At 44.7% G+C, this 22,536-nt stretch overlaps 1 protein-coding gene across 1 annotated transcript in view; it reads left to right on the forward strand.

Annotated features, from left to right (window-relative positions):
• The window catches only part of INPP5D (inositol polyphosphate-5-phosphatase D), an 809,167-nt gene that overhangs the window by 757,122 nt on the left and 29,509 nt on the right, over window positions 1–22,536 (forward strand). The window contains exons 26-27 of the mRNA XM_078666020.1: window positions 13,235–13,486; window positions 19,271–19,838. Coding sequence (XP_078522146.1) covers window positions 13,235–13,486; window positions 19,271–19,838 — 820 coding nt within the window. The remainder of the gene's footprint in view (window positions 1–13,234; window positions 13,487–19,270; window positions 19,839–22,536) is intronic.

Genomic DNA, 22,536 nt, shown 5'->3' on the forward strand with positions numbered 1-22,536 from the left:
AGATTACGGTGGAAGGGCCGAGTCACAATAATCAAGTAGGGTTCCAATTTCGGGGTGGTCGGAAGTATGTAATTAGCTCTTACTCCCGGTTTTTGGAGCTCTACTTCCTCCTGTTCCATCTCCCTACGTCCCAAGAAATTGTTCTTAATCCATAATAGATCACCTCTCTTGATGGTGCTCGGGCGAAGTATAGTTCTGGCCTGCCCAGTTTACAGAACATATTTTTAATGTAGGCCAACCATGGAATTTTGTTGACTTTATCCAGTGCCAAACAGTCTGTGAGAATAGAATGGTTTAAACTGATTTCTGAATTCAGCCAGGTCTTGGCCCAGCAGATCAGAGGTGCTAGCTGTAATTGGTCGCTAATGAAGCCAAGGCCCAGCTCTGTGTGGACTGAGATAACTGGGGTTGATTGGGGGACCACTAACAAGGATCTAAGGAACTTATTTTCCATCACCTGGAGTTTGTGTTGTGGTAGATAGCCCCATATTGAAGCACCATACCTAGCTATTGAAAGGCTTTTTGACTTGTAGACTGTCAGCAGTGCTTCTACTGGGCGCGATCCTAATCGTTTCGCAAAACTCAGTAGAGCAGAAGTTCATCTGGTGACAGCTAGGCCTTTAGCATTTAATTGTGGCCTCCAAGTGCCCCTTTCATCGAACAAAACACCCAAATAGGTAAAAACCGGGACCTTGGCGATCTCTTCGCCGTGGCATAGAAACTTTTTTGCCTTCACACTTTTTAAACGTTTCCCGGCAACCAAAACATGCGATTTTTTTATTATTAATCTGTAGATCCAAGGAGGACATAAACACCCCAAAATCGTCCAAAAGTTTCTGTAGCCCCACCCCAGTATGGGCCAGCAATACTGCGTCGTCCGCATAGAGGAGTACCGGAATTGTGTACTCCCCCACGCGGGGGACGTCGGGTGTGGACCCCTTCATGGTTGATTCGAGGGAATTTATATATATAAGGTGAATAGGAGGGGTGCCAAAATGCACCCCTGCCTTACTCCTCGTTTTGATCTAAAAAAGCTAGTAGTTCCACCCTCTCTATTGGTTCTAATAGAGGCACGCAGATCTTGATGCAGTGCCGCTAAGTAATTCACCAAAGGCGGGTCTATCCCTATGTTAATTAAAATCACCCAAAGTTTGGACCGATTGACCAAGTCGAAAGCCGACGATAAATCCATGAAGGCCATATATAAGTGACCCTCCTTAGCCAAGGTGTATTTACTAATTAGCATGTGGAGGTTTAGGCATTGATCTAGAGTGCCCCTTTTGGCCCTGAACCCATATTGTAATTCAGAAAGGACCCTCCTCTCTTCCAGGTGTTCACCGAGTCTCTGCAGAATGACTCTGCCCAAGATTTTAACAGCAGAGTCAATCAGAGAGATCGGCCTGTAACAGGCAGGGTCATTTCTTGAGCCTTTTTTAAAGACGGGTATTATAGATGATGTAGCCCAGGACGAGGGGAACCCCGAAGTAATTGTGGAGTTGAATACATTTGTGAGTGTCTTAGTCCAAAACTCCAAGGGGGTCCTATAAAGGTCTGCGGGCACACCAGCTGGGCCCGGAGCCTTATTTTTTGTCATCTCTACAATAGCCCTTTGTACCTCCTCTTCCTGGAAACATAAAGGAGGGGCTGCTCCATTTTCTGTGGGGTACACCGTTAAAATTAAGGGTGGGCGTAGTTCGCGGAGTAGCGCTACGCGAAGCTACGCGAAGTGCACTTCGCACTACGCGAACTTCACGTAGCACTACGCGAGCTGCGTAGTAGCATGTTCGCACTGTGCAAGATGTGTTTTCAATGATTGTACAGTGCGAACAAGCATCCGGCACTGTGCAAGCATTGAAAACGGCATCTTGCACAGTGCGAGCTGTAGTTTTCTGCTGCTCGAGGAGATTATTACTCGAGCGGCAGCTTTCTCAACGCGAACAGGTAGTTTCTCATTGAGAGCGGTCGCGAGCATGCGCAACCACTCACAATGAGAAACCTGACCTCCTCGTGTTGAGAATCTCGCCGGGGTGTCATTTTGCTTGCTCGCGGTCGCGAACATGACGTTCAGGACCGCCAACAAGCAAAAAATGAGCGCTGTACTACGCTACGCTGCACTACGCATGTTCGCACTGTGCTACGTGCCGCTCGCGTAGTGCGAAGTTGCAAAAACTTCGCAAACTCCGCGAGCGGAGCGTAGTGCTTCGCCCAGGGTTAGTTAAAATATAATCCTCTGCACTATTATATATTTTACTGAAATGTGCGACCCATGTCTCGTCAGGGATCACGGAGTCCAACACCATGTTATTTGTACCGGAAAAATAAGGATGGTTAATTACAGCCCAGAATTTAGAGCTATCTCTAAGTACATCAATCAACATGAGGTTTTCCCATGCCTCCTTTTTTATGCATTTTTTACGGTTGGCCGTGGCTAATTTTTAGTTTTTCCTTAGTGCAGCCACCAGCTCCCGATTTCTTGGATTTTGTTTTAATGCATGAATGAGTTCTTTATGGGCTTTTGGGCACATCTCATCAAACCACCTTGGTTGGTCAGGACCAACCCCCTTCTTATTACGCTTCAGTTGAAGTTTAACTTGAGCACAAATAATGGTGAAAGAATTTAAAACCACTTTCCCATCCGCCTGATTGTCTAGGCATATTACCATATCTTCTTTTACTTTGTTCTCTAAAAGTGTCTGGGACCACCTTGGCCCAGTTCAGCCTCCTCCCCTGGTCTTTAGAAATAAGTTTATCAGAATTACATTCCTCACTATCCCTTTGATTGTATGCGTCCTCCCCTTGTGTAGGGATAGAATCAGGGGGTTGTGGTTGCTGAAAATTGAGGTTGCGACCTCAATGGAGGAACACACCTGGACTATGCCGGGGGAGACGAAAATATAATCGATTACAGTCTCCGCCTCTCTACCTACAAAGGTCGGAGCCCTTTCCTCCCCCCCACTTCCCTCCACTTCATATAGATTAATATTTGCAAGGAGCTCTTCCAACAACTCACCCTGAGGCGAGTGTTCGAAGTGAGTAGAGATTGAGCCAGGTGGGCCTATGTTGAATTTGGCCAGACAGTCCCAGGCACAGGGGTGTACATTAAAATCTCCCATTAGGATTATGTCGAATATAGCATTTTGTGTTGACTTGTAATATTCTAAAAAAGAGGCCAGTGTATTCAGATGTATATATTGTGTATCCTTCTCTGGCGCATTATAAAAATTCAAAATTAGAATCTTTGGGTATTTAGGACGATTCCATTCTAATCCTTGTAAATTAGCTGAAAGAGTTCCCAAATCGGTAAATGAGCCTGGGAGTCTAAGTGAGGTTAAGATACATAGACCACCTTTAGGTCTCCCTCCCAGGCCGGGGGTAGCCTTAACTTGGAAGCTACAGTAGCCGTCTAAAAAGAGATCGCTTGTGCCCCAGGTCTCTTGTAGGGCTATGATCTCATGTTGTCTCACGTAGTGTAACCATCTATCATCCTTCACTTTCTTACCCAACCCAGCCACGTTCCAGCTAATTATTTTGAACAAGGAAGGGGATTGTGGTTGAATAATCTGGGCAATACTAGGTATGTTAGCATTGTCAGTGGGTAGTTGTCAATCGTTTATGTCTAGGCTAGATAGGACTTAAAATCTATTTGTTAGTGTTATGTCTGAATTAACTCCTATACCACTCATGTCAGTCGTGCCTGTTTTTGCTGCCCTCAGGGATGCCTGTTGTAATTGATACGAATAGCTTTTGGTATTATTAGCAATCAGGGTAGAACCAAGAGTCAGGGGAGCTGTGTGCTGACCTGCTATGGGTTGCGGGAAGGGAGGTGGATAGAAATAACCTAGAGGGAGTGGCCTGATGCCTTGACCATCAAGCTCAGAGCCATCCCACAGCAAAGTGTCCCCAATGTTTGCTCTACTGAAATTTACAACCACACAATCTCCTGGAATGGTCTTTTTCCGTTTCCCCACCCACTCAACCCTTCTAGCCGCGATGATACTCATAGCAATATCAATGCTCCCACTACTAAACTGTGAGCACCACCTTTTAGTTCTGTCTAGAAGATCATTCTCATTTTCCACGGCGCCATTTTTTAAGGATGGAACTCCAGACAGAACCACCACTAGAGGGGCAGCTTGTGGGGGAAGGTGTAATGTGGGTAATTTTGAGGTGCGGAAATCAGGGGTGTGTCGATCTTTGGCTAGGGACCTTGCATGCGTAACCTCATTGGGTAAGGGATGGCGTTGAACCCCCGGGGTAGAATCTGACCTCTTTGCTTGTTTTTTGAGGCTTCCTACATTAGGCTGCGAGACCACACCCGAGGGGGTCTCTATATCTGTATCCTGACTGGACACCCTAGCTTGGTTTACACATAAGGCATTGCCATCAGTGGGACCTATCAGGTGGGCCCTTAGGTCCTTCAGAAAATTGTCGATGTTTTCGCATTTCTCGACAATATTTGCGACACAAAGGTTCGGGGAGTCCACAATGTCCTTGCCAATGTTCACAAGTACAGGCTCCAAATGAGATTCAATTAGTTCCTCCATCAACTCCGAAACATTTTTTGGTAGCCCAAGGTTCGATGTATCAGCCACACCCCCTTTGGTCTGGTTCGGGGGTTTGTTCCTTTTGGTATCTTTCTTAGTAATTTTTATGTTTTCATCGCATGATCTTGTCACCCTCGAGCTAGCTGTTTGAGAAGTGTCCACAGAGACCGGGTTATCCTGAGCACCCTGGAGCGGATTAACTACAATGATATCTGGCTCTAGAGGGATGGAGGGTGCAGTACCTGGAGACATATCTGCATCAGAGTGGGCACAGCGTCTGTAAGTAAATCGAGTCCCAATTCCTTCTCCACATTTGCGATCTGATCGTTTAAAGCCCCTACGGCAGAGGTTAAATAAGAAATGATCGACTCCGATTTCCGAGGCACCTTGGCCTTCTTACCTTCCCCTTCTCTGGAGTTTAGTTTACGCTTCCCCATCTTGGAGCCAAGGGGGGTGGCCCGACCCGACCACTGCTGACCCCTGATGGCCACAGATGGCCCGCCCTCTGCCCGGGCTTAGCCCGGCGGCCGCCCGCGCATGTCCCGCGACGCGGAGGGAGTGTCCTGTTTAAGTAGCGCCTCCGGGCGCGATGTGGCAGGAAGCAGGAAGTGGCCGCAAGGCTCCCTGGGAGCTGTAGTCTCCAGCCGTGAGGTGGCGAGGTGGCGAGACCACAGCATTTGGGCCCCAGGAGCGAGCGTCTGGCCAGCAGGTAGAGTGTCCTGTCACTGGTGTTTGCCCAAAGCCCCCGCTCCACCGAGGGAGTGTCCTGTTTAAGTAGCGCCTCCGGGTGCAATGTGGCAGGAAGCAGGAAGTGGCCGCAAGGCTCCCTGGGAGCTGTAGTCTCCAGCCGTGAGGTGGCGAGGCGGCGAGACCACAGCGTTTGGGCCCCAGGAGCAAGCGTCTGGCCAGCAGGTAGAGTGTCCTGTCACTGGTGTTTCCCCAGAGCCCCCAAAGATCTCTTATCAAATGGGGTTTCCAAGGATAATCTCTGCTCAGCAAGTTCTATATCCTTGGCCAGTGCTGATGTTACCCTTATCAAGAAATTGTCCAGGGTGCCCATAAGTGATCCTCCGGTGGACTTTCTAGCATTTGCTCCTTCAGTTACAGCAATAGACATGTTTGATATATAGGGTCAGTCTCTTGTATTCCTCTATAGCAGGTTGTGGCACGGTCTATTATACAAAAATGTCACTGACCTTTATACGCTGTAGAAGATATTAGGGGGGTGGCCCGTACCGTCCTTGGCCGGTCTTGAACGGGCTTAAACGGGCTCGCCCTTGGCCCGGGCTTTGCCCGGCTCGTCCCGTGCGCGTCCCGCGGGGGCGGGAGGCGTTCCTCGCTTTTCAGACGCCCCCTGGCGCAGCAGTGGCGTCAGATGTGCGCCTGGCCGCAGGGGCACCTGGGAAATGCGGTCACAGCCCTCGCGGCACAGCCGTTCCCCTCACGGCGTTTAGAAGAGACTCAGGTGCAGCCGTTCGCCTCACGGCAGGAACAAGGACAAGAAAATGCCAGGTATGAGTCCAAGTCAATTGTGTCAGCGTGTGTGGCAATTTAAATGCAGTCTGTCTGTAGCACGAAAAATAAAACAATACCTGACTGCAGATGAAATCTGCTCCATCAGCACACAACCACACATACCACCACACACAGACACACAACCACACACACAACCATAACCACACACAACCACAACCACACACACAACCACACACACAACCACACATACCACCTCATACACACACAACCACACACACACAACTACACTCACACACACAACCACACACATAACCACACCCACGCACATAACCACACCCACGCACACACAACCACAACCACACACAACCACACAGCTCACACACCACACACACACACAACCACACACACAGCGTCACACAAACACACACAGAACCACACACAACCACACACAAAACCACACACAACCACACACACACAACCACACACACACAACCGCACACACAACCACACACACACAACCACAACCACAACAACACACAACCACAACCACACACGACCACACACGCAATCACACACACACAACCACAATCACACACGCAACCACACACACAACCACAACAAACCACACAACCACACACCCACACATACAACCATACCCACAACCACAACCACACACACACCCACACACAACCACACACCCACACACACAACCACACACCCACAACCACACATGCAACCATACACACACAACCACACACACACCCACGCACACACAACCACAACCACACACAACCACACACAACCACACAGCTCACACACCACACACACAACCACACACACAACACCACACACAACCACACACACACATATCCACACCCACAACCACACATAACCACACACACACAACCAGACACACAACCACACACCCAACCACAACTACACACACAACCACACACACACAGCCACACACACAACCACACACACACACAACCACACACACACAACCACACACAATCACAACCACACACACAACCACACACAACCACACAATCACACACACAACCACACACACACAGACACAACCACACACACACACACACAACCACACACACACAACCACACACACAATCACAACCACACACAACCACACACGCAACCACACAAACTCACAAACACACATACACAACCACACACATACAACCACACACACACAACCCCAGCCACCCACACAACCATACACACAACCACAACCAAACACACACACAACCTCACCCACAATCACACACACACAACCACACACACAACCACAACACACAACCACACACACAACCCCACACAACCATACACAAAACCACACACACAACCACACACACACACACAACTGCACACACAACCACACACACAACCACAACCACACATGACCACACATGCAACCACACACACACAACCACAATCACACACGCAACCACACACACAACCACAACAAACCACACACCCACAACCACACCCACAACCACAGCCACACACACACACACAACCACACACCCACACACAACCACAAACCCACACACAACCACGCACAACCACACATGCAACCATACACACACAACCACACACACAACCACACACACAACCACACACACAACCACACACAACCACACAAACACACAACCACACACACAGCCACACACACAACCACACACACAGCCACACACACAACCACACACACAACCACATACACAACCACACATTCATCCACACATATAACCACAAACCACACACACAAACACACACAACCACACACACACAACCACACACACACACACACAACCACACACAACCACACACACACAACCACACACACACACAACCACACACACAACCACAACCACACACACAACCACACACACATACACACAACCACACACACAACCACCACAACCACACACACAACCACCACAACCACACACACACACAACTACACACACAACCACACACAACCACACACACAACCACACACAACCACACACACAACCACACACAACCACACACACAACCACATACAACCACACACAACCACACAAACAACCGCACAAGCACACACAACCACACACACAACCACACACACACAACCACACACACAACCACAACAACACATATACACACAATCACAACCACACACATGACAACACAACCACACACACACCCAACCACACACATACAACTACACATACAACCACACACACAACCACACACACACACACACAACCACACACACACACACAACCATACCCAACCACACAACCACACACACACACAACCACATCCACACACAACCACATACACACACACAACCACATCCACAGCCACACACACAACCACATCCACACAACCACACACACAACCACACACACACACAACCACACACACAACCACACACAACCACCCACACACCCACACAAACAGTTGTGGGCTTTAAATCTACTGACTGTGCAATAAAAGTCACCAACTACGTAATATATTAGAGAGAAGCAGTAGCTTATCTCTAGTTTCTGTCTCTCTCCTGTCTCTTTCTTTCTGTCTGCCTCTATGCTCGATTGCCTTTCTTCTCTCTGCTCCTTGCATCTCTCCCATTCTTTTTCTGACTCTGGACTTTTCCTTTGCCTCCCTTCTTCTGGGCAATCCTCTATGTACATCGTTCTGTATCGCTTTCTACCCTTCTTTCAATTATATCGCTCCCTGTTGACCTGTTTATTCAGCCTCCCTGGTGCCTGTCTCCAGTGTCTACCCTTGTTCTGCCATTAATGCCCCCTCCCGAACCTGTGAATCTCACCCTCTGCTGCTTCTCTTATTCACACTGCCATTTTTCCTCCCTACCCCGATGTTTGACTTATTCTTTCATTTTCCCTACTCGAAGATGATCTAATTCCTGCTGTTTCTCTTACTCATCCCAATGTGTCATTTACTTTCTTATTTCCTATGCTCTTTAAACGGGATCTTCTACCCGCTGGTTTCTCGTGCTCTCTCGCTCGCCCCATGTTTCTCTTAGCTCTTCTGCAGCCAGATGGTTTGCTTATTCTCTCATTTTCTTTACTCAAAAGTGATTGTGCCCCTACCCCCTGTTGTTTTCCTTATTATCCTTTAATACGTTGCCGCCTCTCGCTGCCCCCTCTACCAGCATCTTTCTAGTGCCTGTTTCTGCCTTTTCATTGTTTTCGTCTCTGTCGGCATTGCTAATAATAATGCAATACTAGCACCTGGCTGCCTCAAACAACTACACAACATAAAACAGACCACAGTTCTTCAAATCAGCGACAGTACCGGAAACTGATCACAGTACGTGAAATAAATTGCAGTACGATATCTGTAACTGACCACAACCCTGAAACCAGCATATGTGGTACTGAGTGGCATTATGTTGAGTGTAGTTATGTTGTATTGAGTAGAGTGTTAATATGTGTAGTAAATATTTGTTGTGTAATTATGTGGTATTAAGTGTTATGATGTGGAGAGTATGTTGCATTGATTAGTGTGTAAATATGTGGATTTAAATTGTATGGTACTGAATGGTATGAGGGGTGTATTCATGTTGCATTGAGTAGAGTACATAACTACACTCAACATAATACCACTCAGTACCACATAATTACACATCACATAATTACACTGTATTCAATACAACATAAATACACTCCACATACCACTCAGTACTACATAATTGCACGTCACATAATTACTCTCTACTTAATGCAATATAAATGCACTCCACACAATACCGCTCTGTGCCACATAACACAATACATAATTACCCTGTACTCAATGCAACATAAATACACACTTTTCACTCAAGTTTGTGCTATATATAAAAGAATTAAACAAAAAACAATTGCAATGCAATAGGTCTCACATTAATGAATCTTTGAGCTGCTAGTCTTGCATTATTATTAGCAATGCCAACAGCTCAAACTTTTATAATGCGAGACCTATTGCATTGCAAATGCTTGTTAAACAAGGGCATCAGGGACAATAGTTTTTTGTGTGGGGGTCATTTTGTATTTTTATATTTGGGACTGCCAGGCTGTTCCTGATGGTACAGAACAGGAAATAATGTACGTCGGAATGTCTGCTCTGAATAGGGTGGATGGTCTGAGTTGCTTAGACCAAGGGCCCAAACTCCGCCGGGCCATGAGTCCAAGGTCTGTGCCAGGTAAGTCATTACCAGGGGAAACATGACGGTGTGCCCAATTCTAAATACCGCGGGCAGACAGTCATTTTTTTGGCAGGCTGGAGACGTCACCTCATTTGTGGTGGAGTACTCTGCCTGCCAAATTTTAAATAAATCCTTAGTGTCCAACTAGGAGCAGGCTTCGTGATGGGGCGAGCAGCTTAAGCAACCCTTTGATTAATACTTTAAAAACAGAAAACAAGTCTATTGTGTGCATCTCTGCAGTGGGATAAAGAGGGACAGAAGGCAGCCTGCCACCCATTCCTTACCGAGGAAGACCATGACATTTAGAGAAAGAAATGGACAACTCCCGACAAAAATCAATTGAATGCAGATCTCCTTTCATTTTGAAATGATAAATCACATTGGCAATAAGTAACAAACCATGTGGGGGTATTCTTACAGGATCTCTTTTCACACGTTTGCAGAGATAAAAAAGTCTGCTCTATTATTTATTCTTAGTGATTCCACCAGAGATAATTAAACAACAAAAAACTTCTTGGAGAGATTTTAATCAATAGTTTTAATCTCTTATTTGAATTCATTTTACAATCTGCAGAGTAGGTGTCAAAGAAACCACCTGTTTGAAAAAGATAGTCACTGTCTACAAAAGGGTTTGAGTAAAGTTGTGATTATTTGATTATAAGACATAGGAGCCTGCAATCCTAGTGTAAACGATGGTCCCGTGATAAGGAATTACCATGGAGTTCTGTCGTCACAGCGCTTGCTGCCAGAGCCAGTAGCCAGGGTGAATGGCAGGTCACAAGCCATAATTACAGCTGCGGTTTAAATAAAGAAAAGGGTAACTGCCTTTGATTTCTTCTGATACATTTCTACAAAAAAGAAAACGCTATCAGCAAAAGGGAGATATTTATGGCAACAGGTTTTTTCCGTGCTATAAACCATTGAAGGAAACATAGGGGCATAGTACCAACGATTAGCGATATTTATCGCTAACGAGGCTTAGCAACGAATTTTTTAACGCTATGCATCGCCGGAAATTATCGCAGAGATAACTTGCTATTAGCAAGGTTTATCTCAAAAGTGATAAAAATCCTCGTGCTACCTGCCAAATGAGAGATTATCGCTGGAAAAGCAATGATAATCTCTCGAAGTTTGGCGTTAGCTTGATGATAGGGGCTCACAAACTTAGCCATGATATCCACCTTCCATAGGATATCATGGCCAAGTCAGGAAAATACCAGGTGTAAAAAAAGCAGTGCTAATCGCGGTTAGCGCTGCTTTTTTTATCACTAACAGAGTTAGCGAAATCCTTGATAATAGGAGAAATGTCGCTTAACAACATTTCTCCTATTATTTTTCTCTGGAACGTCCCCTTTGCATCTCATTAGAGATGCAAGGCGAAGCGCAGAGAAAAAGGGTGCTAACATGCAAATTTGCGTGTTAGCACCCTGTTGCTGATAGGGAGATAATTTTATCTCCGCTTTCTTGGCTTTTAAAGCCAAAAAAGCGGAGATAAATCCCTTGATAATATGCCCCATAGACTCTCTGTGTGTTTCCATACAACCTGAGCACAGCATTTTAACCTCACATGAAACTGGTTTTAATATCTTTTTGCAAAAAGGACAAAATGGTTTTTGGTGTGTTTAATTTCTCAATACATCTTTTTATTCCTGTGTGCAATGAATATGAAACAAGACACTATGGATGTAAGCAGTTTACAGGAAGGATGATGTTGTGACCATGTATCATACTGAAATAAATACCTCGGAGGTCTATGACCTTATGAAGAATCATGGCCTTCAGCCTTGTTTCTCTATATGGTCATGGAACTCCTCTGTGACTTACAATATCCTTATAATGTACAGCAGGGGTAGTTTAGTTTATCCCATAAAAGATGGTCACTGTCCAATTTGTATTGCACTGTACCAGTTCACAGGCCACCAGGCTGACTTGGCAGAGCACAGTAGCCAGCAGCATGACCAGGTTGACACCAGTCGCTCCGCCACTGCAGCAAATATGTGTATATACATATCTTACTGTGACATCCCAAGATATATACCATACCCCCTTTGTGTAAGCCTTTTCACAGCTTCAGTAAATCTTTGAGGAAGCCTGCCAAAATCTGTCTGTAATCTCACAGTGGCATCACAGGTTACACCTGGGAGTATATGGGTTCTGTATCTTAATCTTGCATTGATCACCTCTGTTACCACCAAAAATAACACACCCTACTATCTTAAATCATTCTCACAACTCTAGTTATCCAGTGGAAGTACTCCACTGCCTGATACCCCAAATACACACACACACACACACATCTACATAGGAAACATCCCAGTCAAGGCCGGTTCTAGGATTTTTGGGGCCCCGGGCAGAAAGGGAGTGTGCAAAGCCCCTATAATTTATACATTCAGGGCTCCGGCAGCTGCTTCGTGCAGACTCCTCCTGGACCGCAACTCCTCCTCTCAGCCACCTACAAGCACTTATTTTACACCTCCTATCCGGCTTAATGTGTGAGAAGTGTTTGTGGGCTGAAAGTTAAAACTGTAGGGTTGCTAAAGTGCTGGACAATAGGCGTCCCGCAGTGTCTCCAGATGGGAAGCTGGGCAGGAGTCTAATTGCAGGATAAACCTGGAAAATGTGTCGCCTTGCAACTGGGACAAGAGGAAGTGTCTCCCTCCCCGAGGCTTCCCTCACCCTCCCTGAGATGCCCACGGAGGGGGCCCCCCTCCCATGGGACCAATTGCAAGGAGGCACCTTTCCTTCAGTTGGATTGGCAGGGATACAAGAGGACCGGTGGTGTGTTGCACTGGAGCAGGACCCCATGCTAATGGGCTGAGTGCAAGGCCCTGGGCAACTGCCCACACTGCCCATGCCTAGCGCTGGCCATGAGCCCAGTTAACCACTGAAGAGAACTCCCTCCCTATACACATATCACGTTAACAGCACTTATTTCTATTGCAAAGATTAGGTTATTTTCAATGTGTAATTCTCACATGCATTTTATGTTTTATTTTTATACCAGCTCAACAGTCACAGACATCAACAACCCCAGTTACATTGGAATTGGGTCCTTCTCACAAACACCACCTGCTCCTCTTCCATTCCAGAAGGCCTCCCACATACCTCAGCCTTGCCGGGGGCCGGATCAGCAAAGCAAGCCAAACCCACCCATCGTGGTGCGTGGAGAAGCTGTTTCACCATCACGTTCACCTGTGTCCCCCAAAAAATTCACCAACCTCCGAGGAGGCCCTGGTCTGCGAAACCAGGACCAGATGTGAGTATTGGAAGGAATCCTATCTATCCACCAGGTCTAACACAGCTTAAAGAGCCATGACCTTGAGGGTAGAGCTAGCTTCAAAGTTGACCAGTAATATAGGTTTAGGGCGTTAACATTAGGCTTGTCATTTAGGTTACCCTTTCACAGGCTTACAACTAAGGCTACAGAGCTAACTCTATAGTTACACAGGTCATTAGATCTTACAGATTCAGGACACTGAGAATTTCCCAGTATGTTACCGGTGTTTTACACGTTCGACATATTAACACGAGGGGTAGCCCCACGTTACACAGAGCTCACAGGTTCAGGGCTTTGACTGCAGATCTATTATTTTCCTCACACGGATTTTACAAGCATAGGGCATTGACTGCAGGGTGATAGCTCAGGTTACAGTGATGTCTCAGGCAAAAGCTTTAAATATCAAAGTATGGCTCACTTATTAAAGACTTTATAAGTAAGGCATTTGGCAGCAAACTTGCCCCAGAGGGTTACATATGGATCAAAGATTCACAACAGAGCCATCTGAGGTATACCTCTGACTACACATTTTTTAGACAAGAGGCAATGCAATTAAATCTCAGACTACCTAGAAATCGCTCAGGCGACCTGGATAATGATATCATATTTTGGGTCTGTTTTGAGTTGAGCAGATGGACTCCCCTTGTGATATTCCACACTGCTCAATTAGAAGTGACATGATGTTGTTAAATCTCATATTTTCCTGAGCACACCAGACACAATTTTACTGGCCAGAAAATATAGCAGGTCTTTGGGCTGTAGCCAAGGTGTATATTTGGAAACAGGTGTACAAGCTGGAACATAAGAATGCCATGCCAGCTCTTCAGTGGTTCTTACTTCTTGCATTTACAATATGAATGACACACACGGGCAGGGTCTCCAGAGGAGAGTCCTTGAAACCAAGGGGCACCTGATTCTTGCTAGAAAACGAATAACTCTGTTGAGTCTAGGATGGCTAAGGCAACCGTGAATGTGTGGCTATTGTTACACAGCGGTCATGGATGTGCAGGTTTCTTGTAGATGTTGCATGAGGCCCCACCAACCTAACTAGAGTCTTTAGGGGTTGCCAAACAGTCACTGGTAGTTATTAGAACAGCGTACACACATTTGAAATCATCGGGTTTTGAAGGTTTACCTGGCCCAGACATCATAAAGATTTAACCTTTTGGTTAGAGGATTTCAAAGGCAATTTCAGACAGAGCTGACCCATCCCTCAGGCTTAGCAAGTCGCACAGGCTCACTGTTTACAACTCCCAAAATAGATGGGCTTTGTGCAGAAGTTTTGTTCATGAGACTACACACACCATGGAAAAGAGCTGGGTGTATATAAAGGTGAATGGATTTTTCCAGAACTAAAGAGCATTGATATTTAACACTTTAGGCATTCGGGCTAAGAAGCCAGACACGTGGAATAAGGGCAGAGTGCCTTGATAGGTTTGTTAAAGGTGAAATAAGAGATAAGACTTGTGGTACATGGGAAGAGAGGTGGCAGACCTGTGAGAGGCCAGTAACAACAATAAACCTCAATCTCCATATGACACATGTCAGAAGGACTACAAATACATTACTAGAAAAAACCAATAAGCAACATCTGAGGCCCATAAACCAAGTCTCCCATATTCCTTCTTCCTTTTTTTGTGGGACCAACATTTAAATGCACTAGATTGCAATCTTGGTAAAAAAAAACATTTCTGAATTTAGTAAACCATCAGAAATAACAATGCACATAAGCATTAGATAAAATGTATGAGTACATCATTAATCTCCGCTTAGGACGGGTATATCATCTTCAAGTAAACAATGGGTATGATAATATTCACCTCTCCCTCCTAAATAGACTTGAAACTTTCTTTCACAATAGCCAGGAAATGTTTCCTTCTATGTCAGTACCGGAGGTTCAGATTATGCTTGGTCAAAATTAATTTACCACTTATGTCGCAAAGTCAGATTTAAAGTATAACTTTATAAATGTTCACTCTGAAGATCAGTCTGCTGACCTTAGTATGTTTTCGAGTCTTGCCCCAAAGTGAATGTATTGGTGCCATGTCAGAGTACATGCCAAAACTGGACAGATAAATGCCTGCTTCTTGAATAATCCATCTGACCCAACAAACCATAGTAGAAAGGACGGCCTTATAAGGCTTCTTGAAATAGATCAACAGATGATTGACTCTTCTGGGTCTTATACCCTATGCCACTATAAGCATGCGACTGCACTCAGTTTTGGATTGTCCAGGAAGAATGTATAAGACACCGGCAGTTGGATATGGTCCATCTGGTGATTACGAATATTACTCCTTCTGGGGTAAAAGATTACCCTACCACATCCAACACTTGAATTTTGGGCTCTGTTTAACAAGAAAGATATTGGAGCACATTAAGGTTCACATATTGTTTGTTTTGCTCAATAAGCTATGATTGTTTTTGCCTGTCACAGAATAAAAGGAACTAATGATGGACGGAATTCTGTCCATCAATTGTTCTTTTTGCATTTGTCACCACGAGTGGAACGAGTATGCCAAGTTGTGTGTTCCATTACCTCCATGCCACAGGACTCAAGCTAGCCTGGCTGATAAGGAGTTAAACCCCGAAACTGGTCCCAGGATGCTTGTTTCCAGTCCAGGGAAGACCTCGCCTGGCAGTTCGGGCTGGACTTTTCCAATAGGGAGCAGGGTCGAGACTGATTTGAATATGACTGTGTTTAAACTGGAATGGCATGAGGAGCAAAACAACTATGGATTTAGGCCCAGATCTCTGTACTGGGTTAATGTTTGACATTGTTCAACATTCTGTCCATCAATTAATCTTTGTTCATTTGTCACACAATAAAGAAAGTACTTCATTTACATCCTGTAATTTTTAGTATCTAGGCTTCAGAGAATTGGAAAGCCTGATTCCATTAATCAGTTTTCAAACAAAAGGATAAATGCTCATTTGTTTATCTGCTACTTTCATATCACCTGCTCAAATAGCTGGACAAAAATAATTTATCATGAGATAAGCTTTCATTGCAGCTTCTAATTTGGAAAGGAAATTCAGAATATAGATAATGTTGATCCCACAGGATCAAGGGTCTTTCCAAACACCAACCACAGCAAACATACCATGCTGAATGGTAGTGTGTTGTTTGTGTGCCTGCAGAAAAGGACTGTTCTATATAGAAGATAGTCTTCTGCAAGATTCCTGGAAGGTTCATACTGTCGCTGAATTTGCCATATCACAAGAATTGTCCAGGTTCTTGAGGTGTACCTCTCCCCCTGGGCCCACAATAAGTTCCTGGAAGAGGGGAAGTAACACTGGACTGTTGCATGACATTGCGGGAAGGAGCGAGAACCACACATAGGTCCCCTACAAAGAATTCACAAGAATCAGCGACACTTGCTGTCTCCTGGCTTGAATTTCCACCCTAGTGATCATCAGCAAAGGGAGAAAGGCATAATTCAACCCTTTGCTCCAATTTTAAAGTGAGGCATACACCTGATCCTCCTCCGGCTCCAACTGAAGAACACAGGTACTTGAGCATTTGGTGTGGATGTAAACAAGCCCCCTCCTGAGGGATGCCCCTTCTACACAAGAGATCTCTTAAGATCTGTGTGTGTAATTGCCAATCACTGAAGTCCCTCAGGAAACAGGAGTTCCAACCTGCCACTGAGTTGTCTCGCCCTTGAAGTGCACCCCCTTGACTAATATTCATTTAACTAGGCAAAACTGTCAGAAGTCCTCTGCCACATCTTGGGCCTCTTGTATCTGGTACTCTCAGGTGGTTGATGTGCCTCATTTCTGAAATGTTGTCCATCCCAGGAACCATGCAACATTTCACCCTGTCTTTCATGAAGGCCCGGATCACGAACGACTGGACCTCCAGTGTGTCAATAACAATGTTAGCATCATATATCAAAGAGGATAATAAAAGGGACTTATCTCCACTACCATGAGCCACGAAGAAAGAAGAAGAAAGAATATGGAAGTCTCATTTCATGGGATTCAGATATTGCCTATTGGTTTTTTCCATTCATCTGTTTGTAATCCTTGGTACACATGCTTTAAGGATATTGTGATTTATTGTTGTTACTGGCTGCTGTGCTTTGAAATCAGTAAAGTGAAATATAAGCATAATCTGGAAGGCTAGTTCTGACATAGAATCAGAGGTGATATCAAATACTGAAAACAGGCTCTTGATGGGCGGAGAGGTGGGACAGGCTTGTTGTAAGAGAAATGAGAGGCAGATCAAATGCTGAAGAGAGTCAAGGTACATAATCAGAAATGTGAGACAGGCTTGTGGGACGAGAAATGAGAGGTGAGATCAAATACTAAAGACAGGCTCGTGGAACCTGGGAAGAGAGGGGAGAGATTCTTGTGAGTTGCAAAATTAGAGGTGAGCTGACATACTGAAGACGTACTTCTAATACATGCACCCAGGCTTGTGGGAAGACAGCTGAGAGATATGAGGAGATACCAAAACCAAATTCAGCACATGGACTGAGAGATTAGAGCAGTTATCAAAGGCACACTTGTGAGAGGACAATGATTGATGATATACTGGTGTGAAATTTAGTCTAAGATGAGACATCAGTCCCATGTTGTAGAAGACCACGACATGGAGCAAATACCTGTATTTTATAAGCTCCGGATATATAAGAGTGTGCTTTTGTTTGAATATTATTTCAGTGTTCCAAAGAAATAAAAGTACCTCAGCAACAAAGAAGAAGGTAGGCATGGCAGCTGAACAATAGACATCTTTAGCAATCTTAACTTGTTACATGTATGTTGTAATTTATACACTTATAGTTTTCCATTGTATTCTGGTACATGCAGTTTTGTGATTTTCAATACAAAACACAGACCTCCAGGTACATGAGTGCAACGAGGAAACAGGACTGGAGATCTCATCGTTGCTTGAGGTGCCTAATTCAACTTTTTGGGCTAAAGAGACACTCAAATGGCTCTTGGCAATTATGGACACAGTAGACATGGGGCTCAAAGAAGATGAGCGACTGTGGTGAGACTTGTTCCCCCTGGGCTAGAGCAACAGGTTAGATACTTGGGACATAACCTTTACAAATGGATTGACAGGAAATAAATACTGCAGTGACATCCTTGGCGCAAGGTCTTAGAGGGGGTGATCATATACTGGAGGCAGACTCATGGCACATGGACTTAGAAGAGATCATTTACTGGAGGTACCCATGTGAGACATAAGCAAAGGGGAGAGATTGGATGCTCAATGCAGACTTCTAGCTTCTAAGCAAACAGTGAAGATTAAATACTACATGAAGACTTTACATAGGATCTGTGTATCTAAGAGGCAGACTGCTGGCACTTGGCTGAAGTGTAATGAGATTTGGAATTGGGGCTGAGAGAAAATATAACACACTGGGAAGATGAACACATGGGCTGATAGTCGTGATCAAATACATAGAGAATTGTTGAAAGGTGAGCTTAAAGAAGCATTTAAATTCTAAAGGCAGATGTATGGTAATTGGGCCAAGACAATAACCAGTCATAGAGGCAAACTTGTTGAACATGGTCAAATATGAAAAATCAGATAGTGACAACAAACTATTGGTACATTGGCTGGGAAGATGGCACTGATACAAATTCATGAGAGTACTACTCAAGAGAGATCAGTTAATTGAGTCAGGGTTCTTTCTTATATTGGAGGAAGATTTAACTGAGAGTGTTCTTATAAAAAGGGTGGAATTGTGATGGCTTTAGTTTGTATCATTTTTTTCTAACATCTGTCTTTGTGTGCCTCATTTCCAGACCATCAGACAGTGCGCGGAACACAGCTGACCAGTCATCCTCTGAAGCACATAAGCAGCCTGAAATGTTTGACAACCCGCTCTATGCCTCTATGAGCTGCAAGACAAAGCCAGCCTCTTCCAGGAAAGAACAGGACCTTTCAAATGCTCCTAGAAGGGAACACTCCACTGTGCCAGTGGTGAAGACTCCTTCAGCACAGCCACCCAGCAAACTTCAAGATGCTGACAGCAGCAAGTCCTTCAGCAAGCAGCTGTCACCACCTGTGCCAGCCCCAAGGGCCCGTTCAAACACCTGTGCAACTACTGAAATGAAGAGCGCACTGGTGGACAAAGCAAAGACAAACCAGGCTGCTCACTTTAAGAAGCCAGTAAAGCTGTGTCGATCCGAAATGTCTGCCAATGGAATTCAAGTCTCAAGTACCCGACCTCCGTTACCAGCGAAGAGTCCGATGGCCCGGGAGATCCAGCTTTTCAAAGGCCAAGATTACAGGGAGAACTCAGAAATCCCACAGCAGACCAAGAGTCGTGCCCCTGAAGAAGCACCTACTGCAAGTAGAACAGCTATGATGGTATGTATCAAGAAGTAGCTGAAAGAAAGGGCTACAGAACCAGAGCTTGGGAAGAGCTTAGTAAAAGATTGCAAGGATAGGACAAGGATAATGATTAAGATAGATGAAAGAAAAATAGATGAATGACAGTAGGCGTAAAGATAGTAGACACAAAAAATAAATGAGGTAAAGAGTAAAAGGCAGAGTCAAAGAACAGAGGAAGAAAACGCCTAGGTGGGAAAACAGCAAGAGAGTAGAAGAGAAACAAATTTACAGGATAAAGGAAGAGAAGGGTGAAGGCAAGCAATTGCAAGGTTAAAAAGAGAGAGGAAGTCAACAGAGGAAGATAAATGGGTGGGGACGAGAAGACAATGTCAGAAAAGAGAAGAAAAAATACACATGATAGATAAAAAGAAACTGAGGCAGAGCAGAGATGATGGGAGAAGAGAAAGAGATACAGAAGGTAATAGAAAATGCAAATTGGAGAGAAACAGACAAGGAGTAAGAAGAGACTCAGGCAAACAGGCTAGTGTAAATTACAGGAGAAAGAGTCGGAGGCAAGAGTGGGAAGATACAATAGGGAGAGAGAAAGGAAAAAAGAAAAAAAAACAGGAATTGAAAGATACAATAGGTAAGAAAAAATAAACAGCAGGGACATAGTTTAGCCCAGACACATATAATTGGGTAGAGATGGCAAAGGAAGTGAAAGAGAGGCAGAGACTAGTACAGAGAGGGTGGATGAGAAATGTGTTGGATAATCAACAGGGAAGAGAAGATGAAGAGACAAGCTGGAGGAACTTAAATAGGATTAGGGGAACATCAGTGTCAAAAGGAGAAGGCTGGCTGTCACTGGGACTCCTGATGAGAAAGTAACTGAGGGAGAATGAAATCAATAACAGGTATGAAGTTGCAGTTGAATAGGAACCTACTGAGAGAGACTACCTGGGAGCACGAGATTGAGAGTCAGATATGAAATTGGTCAATAAAAGATTTCCAGATGTCTAATTGCTTTCAGAGAGTTGTACCTGCAGGGTACTCGTAGGTTAGCAGAAACAGAGAGAGACACAGACAAGGACTCTCATGCATTCTAAAACTCACAGACAAGAATTCACAAGGACTCAGGGACTGAGGGCCCAAAGTCACTCGTGGTGGAGAACCCGCAGTCGTGGGGGAGTCTCCGCACTCAGGCGGACTCTCGGCAATCCTCATTGGATGAGGGTGGAGGCCATTTGTGAATCAAGCCCATACTTTGGTTCACATTCTGATGCTAGGCTGGGCACACTGGGGCTCACAGAGAAGGACTGACAACAACTCAGGTATAGTAGTTGACTGATAGGGGCACTGGGCCTCACAGATACAAATAGGCACACTGGGATTTGGATAAGCAAACTCAAATTCAAAGTGTCTCAGAGGGATTCTGAGAGACACAGTCAGGGTGCACAGGACCACGCATCCTAGAATGCTGATAAGTTTGACAGATAGGGAACTGAGATCTCTTGGGACTATATAAACAGAGTTCATTGTGCAGAAATATAAGAACTTGTAGGCATTTCTGGTGCAGCTGTGGAAAGTAAATCATGCAATGCAATGAAGGTACACAATACTGACAAGTCCAAAGACAGTGATTGTGAGCATCGACACACATACACACACTCTCGCTCTCTTTCCTAATCTGACATCTCAGAGACAAGTGGTCACATAAACAACGAGTCACATCCGGAAATAACATTAGATCTAGCAGTGCAGGTTGAACTTGTGCAAAATATGTATCGGCAAGCAGTGGAACAATATGAAGCTTTCTAAGTCTTTTATAAAAAAGGGAAAAACATAGTAAAGTGCAAGGTGTCTTGGTTTGAGATACTGTCACAACTGCATGGGACAAGAGTAGTGCCATATGAACTTCCTCGCAGAACTGATAATAAGTGATGTATTACATTTAGTCTACATAATGATAAAAGAAATCAATGGTGATCAGACATATTGTACACAGGGTATGGTTCGATTAACATTGCGTTTGGACTAATAAATAGGCTTTAAAAGACGATTTATCCTAAACCAATAAGAGTTCTCTCACTTGCCCTCCAAGCTTCAAAAACTCTCTTGGTACAAGTGTGGTCCTCCACAACTAGGGACTCTGGATGATCAAAAAACTAGGGTTTGCCCAGCTTAATAAAACAGCCCTAAATATAACGAAACCATTGGATACTAGCGGCTTGACCTAAGGCAAACAGCCTTTTAATATTAAACAATTACAATGCTTGGCTGGGTGGAGAGATACAGAATTCCGTCGGAGTAAGGGCTGCAACATCAATACAGCCTCCAAATAATCAAGCCTTAAGTCCGCATGAATGATAAAGCAGGATACAATCCGGGGGACGTAAAGGGGTTTCCTTAAAAAGCTTGCAAGAAGTCATATTGGCATGCCTCCATATAGCACTACCATAGGCTGCAACAGAAATGCATTTTATTCAATTCATATCTGCCATGGCTTTATTAGACTAACAACTATACTCGAAGCAAAGCCAGACATAGAAACTGTGCTCATTGAAAACATGTGCCCACTAGTCAATCTCAGGGGAGACCAAGATAGGGAGGAGTCAAATAGGACACCCAAATAAGAAAACACAGGTATGTGTCTAAGAGAATTGCCCTTGATGCAGTAGGATCTAGTCTTAGTAGACCGTGGGCCTACAACCATGGCATGGGACTTTAAAAATGT

The sequence above is a fragment of the Lissotriton helveticus genome, chromosome 11 (genome assembly GCF_964261635.1).
Source record: "Lissotriton helveticus chromosome 11, aLisHel1.1, whole genome shotgun sequence".
In the NCBI taxonomy this organism is placed as follows: Eukaryota; Metazoa; Chordata; class Amphibia; order Caudata; family Salamandridae; genus Lissotriton; species Lissotriton helveticus.